Genomic DNA, 9,468 nt, shown 5'->3' with positions numbered 1-9,468 from the left:
CTCCATATTTCACTACACTTTATACAGGATTACTGTAATTTTTAATCTCTTTACTCACCACTTTCAAACTTTCAATTGCAATTGCTTCTCATAGAAAGAAATGAATAAATCTCATCCAAGATCAATTTTTGATTAAACCCAGAAGAAGCCCACAAAAGATTGAACAAGAAGAAGGGTCTTGATTGTTAGTTGCAAAAAATATTCTCGCCATGCTCGTCGTTTCCCGATGGGCCACTCATCCTTTCACTACTTCAGGTAGTGAGGTAGGGGACGAGAGTCCTATTTTTTTAATTAATCAATTTTACATAAAAGAGAGAACAAGGAAGAATTGGTTGTTGATTGTTGATTGCCAGAAAGTTTTCTAGGAGCTTACCGTTTTTCGATCTGTTTCTTCAACCAAAACAAATCTGCTGCTTCACTTGTGGGTTGGGGGATGGAAGAAGGTGGGATGTGTGAAAAGGAAAAAAGAAATTTAAAAAAATATAAAAAGTGAGTTGGGAAAAGAAGTTGATGGGAAAAAAAAGAAGAAAAAAACGATTTTAATAGGAAATACATGTGTCAGGCGCGTGTATTTCACCACCAAACATAAATATGGCAGTAGCATTTTAGAGTGATACTAATTCCATTCAAAATAGTGAGTAGTTAAAAATCCAGCTATAGATCCGGAGAATTACTTATGCATTTTCCCTACAAAATTATGAAATAGTGTGTGAATCTGAGTCAAGAAAAGTATCGTGTGTACTGTGAATATTTTAGAGCATAGAAAAGAGAGGAAGGAATTTTAGCTAGAAGACAAAAATGAGGTGGCCTAATTTCATTGGCTCTTGTATCTATTTGTTTTTTTACTTTCTTTTAAAAAATAAAGTATAGATAAAAATACTACTACTATTAAATTAAAATAGTAAGATAATAATTCTAACTAACTAATATACAACTACAAAAGAAGAATTATAAAATTACCAGCTTATCTAAATTAAAGAAATATATATATATATTTTGTGAATTATTTTTCTTTTGCAAATGAAAATATAAAATTAATACTAAGTAAATATGTGAGTATTTTTGTTATTTTATAATTTATCAATAAGATCTACTAAAAAGTGAAAAAAAGGTTAAAATATCACGATTAGACCTAAAGAAGTGTTTAACGCTAAAATAATATAAGAATTTTGGATTCGGTCAAAAATTTACTATTCACAACCCCATCAACTTTAGTTTTCTTCCTATTTTTACCTTTCCATTTTTCCTCCCCTCCCCTCCCCGCTTTCATTACATTTATTAAATGTCAAACATCCACCTTATATGTATCGGCACACGGTCAGAAAGACTACATATAAGGATGCATGCATCATGCTTCTTAAAACTCATAAAAGTTTGATTACAAATAACACTATCTAACTTGGATAATCTTGTTGTATCCTAGTTATCTCTCAGTGTACGCTTATTCAGAAACTCCACATCTACAATATGTTACATATTCAGAAAATTTCGAAATGTCACCAGATTTTGCTTTATTTTTTGGCCCGAAGAAGATAAGAAGGTTCTGCCAGTAAAAGGATATTAGGTAACATCGATACCCCCCATTATAATTCATGCGTCGCTTTTATTACGCGCACTTGGAATTATTTTAACAACGCCGAGATCATCCTCCATATCTCCATATATGTCACGATCCAAAATTCTCACCTTCGGGATCGTGATGACGCCTAACATTTTATTTGTTAGGCAAGTTAACGTTAGAATAATATTAGTCATTTTAAAATAATTTTAAGTTAATTAACAACAAAGAAACAAATGCGGAAATAAAGTCTGAAATAAAGTGAATAATCCATAATAATAGCGATGTCTAAATACCATCCCAGAACTGGTGTCACAAGTGCACGAACTAATAAAATAATACAAATAAAGGTCTGAATGAAAATGAAGCTGTCTGAAAGAAATACACAGCTACGATAAAGTGGAAGGGGACCTCAGAACTGCGAACATCATGCAATTATACCTCAAGTCTCCTACGAATAACAGAATCCAAGCAAATCTACTGTACGCCGCTGGGACCAACTCCGATATTTGCACAAGAAGTGCAGAGTATAATATGAGTACAACTGACCCCATGTACTCAGTAAGTGCCGAGCCTAACCTCGACGAAGTAATGACGAGGCTAAGGCAAGTCACTTACATTAACCTGTGCACAATAATAATAATAATAACAACAATAATAGAAAAAAACAGGTAACTCAATTCAACAGTTGAAGCCAACTCGGCAGTCATAACCAATTATTATTTCAATCAGTTTCCGTTACGGCGTGCAACCCGATCCCACAATATATTCATATTCAATTCCATTGTGGCGTGCAACCCGATCCTACAATGTATTCATTTCATTTAATCCCGTTGCGGTGTGCAACCCGCTCCTCCAATATATTCATTTTAATTAATTCTGTTGCGGCGTGCAACCCGCTTCTCCAATATATTCACTTTCATTTCTGTTGCGGCATGAGATCCGCTCCTCAAATAATATAATTTACCAATTCTTATAAAGAAATTACTCCAATAAATGCAACAATTAATATGAAATTATAAGACAACAAGTATACAATAATTATAATTTATTTAGAAATAAGTGATGGCAAGTAGCAATTAATTATGGAAATTAAGGAGGTAATAGGCAATTTAATAATTAGTATGCTAAATGTCCAGTAACAATTAAGTCACATAAATCAAATAAGCATGCTGACAAGAGTGGGTTGCTCTAGTGGTTAGCACCCTCCACTTCCAACTAAGAGATTGTGAGTTCGAGTCACCCCAAGAGTAAGGTGGGGGAGTTCTTGGAGGGAGGGAGTCGAGGGTCTATCGGAAACAGTCTCTCTACCCCAGGGTAGGGGTAAGGTCTGCGTGCACACAACCCTCCCCAGACCCCACTAGTAGGATTATACTGGGTTGTTGTTGTTGTAAATCAAATAAGCATGTAGTAATTATAGCATGGATTCAAGGCATAAAATTGAGCAAGAAATATGAGAGAAATAATTAATATAATAATTAATTCATTATTTAAAATAATTTATGATTTTCAAATAATTAGGCAAACAATTAATTTGACGACGTATAGACACTCGTCACCTCGTCTATACGTCGTTCACATGCATTTCACATAACAAATAATTCAAGGGTTCTATTCCCTCATGTCAAGGTTAACCACGACACTTACCTTGCTTCGCAACCAATTTCAAGATTCCAATAAACCTTTGCCTCATGAATTCGTGTCCGGAAGCTTCAAATCTAGTCACAAACAATTCAATATACTCAACGCGAATCGTAAGAATTAATTTCATATAAAATTACTAATTTTCTGAATTAAAATCTAAAATTCGTCTCAAAATTTCATAGTGGGGACCACGTTTCCTATCTCGTACAAACTCATGAAATCCGAACACTCGTTCCGATACTAGTTCAACCATATAAAAATTATCAAATTCCGATGTCAAATGGACCTTCAAATCTTAAATTTCGTTTTTTGAAAAGTTTTACAAAAATTCCAATTTTCTTCCATCTAAATCCGAAATAAACAATGAATATAAGCATGGATTTATGAAATATAATTATTTTTGGGTATAGAACAATTACCCAAGTCGAAGTCGTGAAAAACCCCTTTGAAATTGCCCAAATCCGAGACTCAAAACTCAAAAATGAGTAAAAATGGCTAACACCCGATTTTTATGTGTTATGTCCGGCATTTTCGCATCTGCGGACTCGCATTTGCGAGACAAAGCTTGTATTTGCGGAACAGGGCATCCAAGCAGAGGACCGCATCTGCGGACCTTCATGTCGCAGAAGCGACTGCGCAGATGAGCGAATGGAACCGCAGAAGCGCGAAAGATCGCATCTATGATCATGGCACCGCAGAAGCGTGCATCGCACCTGCGTCCCAAGCTTCGCAAAAGCAAAACTTCTCCCCTGGCCTCAAAGTCGCAGAAGCGACACTGCCTCCGCAGAAGCGATCACGCACCTGCGGCCAAAATTGCGCAGGTGCGAAACACGAGGACTAGACCTGTAAGTTTTTACCAAAATGATCCGAAACTCATCTGAAACTCACCCGAGCCACTCGGAACCTCGTTCAAATATTCCAACAAGTCCTGTAACATAATACGGACTTACTCGGGGTCTCAAATCACGTCAAATAACGTCGAAATCACAATTTATATATTGATTCGGACTTATGAATTTCAAACTTTTCAATTTACAAAACTCGTGACGAAACATGATAAATGAATACGGAATAACTTCAAATTTGGCACACAAGTCATAAATAATATAACAGAGCTATTTAAATTTTTTGAATCTCAATTCGAGTCCGATATCAATAAAGTCAACTTTGGGGTCAAACTTTGGAAATCCTTAGCCTTTAGATTTCTAGTTTCCGTTAAATGGAGATAATTTGAGCTAGGAACTTCCGAATCCAATTCCGGGCATATGCTCAAGTCCCAAATTATGATACGGACATACCAAAACTATCAAAATACTGATCCGAGTCCGTTTGCTCAAAATGTTGACCAAAGTCAACTCGGTTGAGTTTTAAATCTCTATTTCACATTTTAATCCATTTTTCACCTAAAAACTTTTCAGAAAATTATACGGATTGCACACACAAGTCGAGGAATGAAGAATAGTGCTATTCGAGGTCATAGAACACATAAATGAATGTTTAAATTAAAGATGACATTTTAGGTCATCACATTCTCCACCTCTAAAACAAACGTTCGTCCTCGAACGGAATTAGAAAAGTACCTGAGGTGGTGAAAAGATGTGGATATCTGCTTCGCGTGTCCGACTCGGACTCCCAGATAGATGCTTCTACCGGCTGACCTCTCCATTGCACCCGAACTGAAAGAAAACTCTTAGACCTCAACTGTCAGACCTGCCGGGCTAGAATAGTTATCGGCTCCTCTTTATAAGTCAAATCCTTGTCCAATTGAACTGAGCTGAAATCTAACACATGGGCGGATCACCATGATATTTCTGGAGCATAGACACATGGAACACCGGATGAACTGCTGATAAACTAGGTGGTAGTGCAAGCCTGTAAGCTACTTCACCCACCCTTTCAAGAATTTTAAAGGGTCCAATATACCTAGGGCTCAACTTGCCCTTCTTTCCGAATCTCATTACACCTTTCATAGGTGAAACCTAGAGCAATACTCTTTCTCCTTCCATGAATGCAACATCACGAACTTTACGGTCGGTATAACGCTTTTGCCTAGACTGAGCTTTGCGAAGTCGATCCTGAATAATCTTGACCTTATCCAAGGCTTCCTGTACCTAATCGGTACCCAACAACCGAGCCTCTCCCGGTTCAAACCAGCCAACTAGAGAACGACATCGCCTCCCATATAATGCTTTATATGGAGCCATCTGAATGTTCGACTGGTAACTGTTATTATAGGCAAACTCTGCAAGTGGCAAGAACTTATCCCAAGAACCTCCAAAGTCTACAACCCGAGTGCGAAGCATATCTTCCAATATCTGAATAGTGCGCTCTGACTGTCCGTCTGTCTGTGGATAAAATATTGTACTCAACTCAACTCGCGTGCCTAACTCACATTGTACAGCCCTCAAGAAGTGCGAGGTGAACTGCGTACCTTAATCAGAAATGATAGACACGGGCACACCATGAAGGCGGACAATCTCGCAGATGTAAATCTCCGCTAACCGCTCTGAAGAATAGGTAACTGCTACTGGAATGAAATGTGCTGACTTGGTCAACCTGTCCACAATGACCCATACTGCGTTAAACTTTCTCTTAGTCCGTGGAAGCCCAACAACAAAATCCATAGTGATATGCTCCCACTTCCACTCAGGAATTTCTAACTTCTCAATCAAACCACCAGGTCTCTGATGCTCATACTTGACTTGCTAACATTTTAGACACTGAGCTACATATGCAACTATATCCTTTTTCATTCTCCTCCACCAATAATGTTTCCGCAAATCTTGATACATTTTGGCGGAACCCGGATAAATAGAATATCGGGAACTGTGGGCCTGTTCAAGAATTAATTCACGAAGCCCATCCACATTAGGAACACAAATACGACCTTGCATCCGCATAACTCCATCATCTCCCACAGCAACCTACTTGGCACCACCGTGCCGTACTGTGTCCTTAAGGACAAGCAAATGAGGATCATCATATTGTCGCTCTCTAATATGTTCATACAAGAAAGACCGAACGACTGTGCAAGCTAGAATCCGACTGGACTATGAAACATCTAACCTCACGAACTGATTGGCCAAAGTATGAACATCGGCAGCTAATGGCCTCTCACCAACCGAAATATACGCAAGGCTGCCCATACTCACAGCCTTTCTACTCAAAGCATCGGCCACCACATTGGCCTTTCTGGGGTGATACAAAATGGTGATATCATAGTCTTTCAACTGTTCCAACCATCTTCTCTGCCTCAGATTGAGGTCTTTTTTGTTTGAACAGGTACTGTAGACTACGATGATCAGTGAATACCTCACACGAGACACCGTAAAGGTAATGTCTCCAAATCTTCAGCGCATGAATAATGGCTACCAATTCTAAGTCATGAACCGGGTAATTTTTCTCATGAACTTTCAACTGTCACGATGCATATGCAATCACTCTTCCATCTTGCATTAATACCACACCAAGCCCAATGCGAGATGCATCATAATATATCGTATAAGATTCTGAACCTGTGGGTAAGCAGAAAAAGATAGTTATTATCACTATAAGTGTGGGTAAACAGGTTGCTGGAGTGATAAATAATAGCATTTGCGATAGCTTCATTTCCCTTAATCCATGCTCCTTGATTATTCTTGATTTTATAGATATATGCTCTTCTCCTTTTTTCCTTGATCACACTGTGAAAATATTTGGAATTAGAATCACCTTCTTCGTCCCATCTGAATCTGTATTTTTGCCAGAGGATAGACTCTTGCATCTTCAGCCATCTAGTATAGGGTTGTGCATCGGTAGGATCAGAACAGATTTAGCATATTTCGGATTGAAAGTTCGGATTTCAGATTCTACAAAATGCAATCCGAATCCAATCTGAATTAGAATTGGATCCGATCGAATTTTAAAGTTTAGATCGGATAAATATTTCAGATTTTTGGATCGGATTGTACGCATTATTAAGGATTATTGCTAATCTAATAAGCTCTAGTGGACTTAGAAACTGTTGCTAATATAATATTCTAATAAGCTATTGCATCTAAAGAATGCTTGATTGGAACAGATTGATAAACTACTTTATACTTAAAAGTTAAAAGACCTGAAATAGGATACAACACAAGGAAACATTAAAATTTAAAAGCATTAGAAAATTTCTGTGTAGTGACAACTTAAACCAAAGCATGCCTTCAGTTATTCTCTTATGATTGATTCCCAAAGGGAAAGATATTCAGTGAATATGATGAAAACACAATCTGAATTAACAAAAAATATTCAGTGAATATGATGAAAACACCATTCTCCTCCTTCAACTGTTCAACGACTTCTTCTTGAAATAAACAAAACACAATTTGCATTACATTGATAGGCAACAATTGTCTTTCATTGTAATAAACAAAACACAATCTTCATAGTAAAATACTCGATTAAGCTTCTCCAAGGGTTAGAGTCTTTGGGGTCCAATCGTTTTGACATGGAGTTAGATCTTTGGTAGTACTTAGCTTTGAGTAATTTTGTCCACAAGTTGTCTTCCACCATATTTTTGCTGCGAACGAGTCGCATATATTCTATTACTTTTCAAAACCAACTCCTCCATCATCGGTAGGATAACTCATATTATCCCAGGAGCACCAATGATAGCTCTTCTTTCCTGCTTTTTCACCCCAGAAGAAATTTGACAAGTACATTTTAATCTGCCCAATAATGGTCTTGGGAGGCACCACAGCTGCAAGCAGGTAGAGAGTTTGAGACTGAAGTATGTGTTTGATAATGACTGCTTTTCTATCAAATAATAGGAGCTTCCCTTGCCAGCCTCCAGCTTTATTTAGCACTTTTGTGGATATATATAACAAATCTTCTTTCTGCCTATATAGATAGTGCATCTAAGATAAGTGAAGGGGAATTGCATATGCTTAAATTCTGTCCATTTTCGGAGTCTTCTAATAACTCTTTTATTAGCTTTGCTATCTCCATAGTTATACTTCAGGATTTTTTTCTCTTGTTGATATCTTGACCAGATACGTCCTGGTAATCATCTAGAGTCTACATTAGCAACTTCACTGATTTATGTCATCAGAAGAGAAAAGAATTAGATCATCAGCATAATTTATGTGGTTTATCTTGGGTTAACCAATAAATCAATTTTTCTCATTGAGTCTGTTAAGGGACCTGTATAAAGCCTATGCAACTAGAATAAAAAGAGAGGGTGAAAGAGGATTTTCTTGTTTCAATCCTCTTGTATATTTGAAGAAGCCATGTCTTATTCCATTAATTAATATAGAATACCAATTCTCAGAAATCAGTATGTGTATAGTCTCAATGATTGCTTATGAGAAACTCATTTTCCTTAGTACAACCGTAAGAAAACTCCAAGAAAGCTGGAAATTGGGAAGGGCAATCCACTGCTAGGCCACCACTCTTCAATGGCCAGTACTACTCCTGGTGGTAAAACAGAATGAGAGACCACATCATAGGAGAAGACTATGAACTATGGGACATTGTCACAGATGGTCCATTGGCTACCATAAAAATAAATGACGAAGGAGAAGAGGTGCCAAAAATAAGAGCTGACTGCACTGTTGACGACTTGAGGAAATGGGAGAACCTAAGCCCAAGAAGTGGCTTGTGTGTGGACTTGGTCCAGATGAGTACAGCAGAATTCAAAGCTGTACTACTGCTAAGGAAATTTGGGACACCTTGCAAGTGGCTCATGAAGGAACCGCTCAGGTAAAGTGGTCCAGAGGTACTTTACTATATTCTCAATATGAGAATTTCTCTATGAATGAAGGAGAGACTATCCAAGAGATGTATACAAGGTTCACCACACTGACTAATGAACTGAAGTCTCTTGGAAGGACTCTTCTTGAAGAAGACAAAGTTGAAAAGATTCTGACTAGGGTTCTACCAGTTTCTTGGGAAAGAAAAATCACTGCAATTCAGGAATCTAAGAACATTACAACTCTTAGGTTGGATGAGCTAATTGAAAATCTCACTACTTATGAACTTAGAAGGTAGACCATGAAGATGGATGTGCCCAAGAAGGAAAGGAGTCTCGCACTCAGAATCACTGAAGGTGCTGATCTGGAGGAAGATGAAATGGCTATAATCACCAAGGACTTCAAGAAATACCTTATGAGAGGAAAAGGTTCTTCAAGAGGTGGAAATTATAACAAATCAAGGGTTCCTGAAAAAACAACCAATGAGTGATGCTACAAGTGTGGGAAGACTGATCATCACATCAAGAACTGCCCTCAATGGGAAATTGAATGGAA

The 9,468-nt window shown here is 37.6% G+C and overlaps 1 protein-coding gene across 1 annotated transcript; it reads left to right on the top strand.

Moving 5' to 3' along the window:
• The first annotated feature begins 8,791 nt into the window (after positions 1-8,791).
• Positions 8,792-9,211, top strand: LOC138894613 (uncharacterized). The gene has a single exon (XM_070179323.1). It carries the CDS (start codon positions 8,792-8,794, stop codon positions 9,209-9,211), a length of 420 nt encoding a protein of 139 aa, XP_070035424.1.
• The last annotated feature ends 257 nt before the right edge of the window (positions 9,212-9,468 follow it).

This window comes from Nicotiana tomentosiformis, chromosome 6, assembly GCF_000390325.3.
Source record: "Nicotiana tomentosiformis chromosome 6, ASM39032v3, whole genome shotgun sequence".
Lineage (NCBI taxonomy): Eukaryota > Viridiplantae > Streptophyta > Magnoliopsida > Solanales > Solanaceae > Nicotiana > Nicotiana tomentosiformis.
This window is presented reverse-complemented; position numbering and strand designations above follow the sequence as displayed.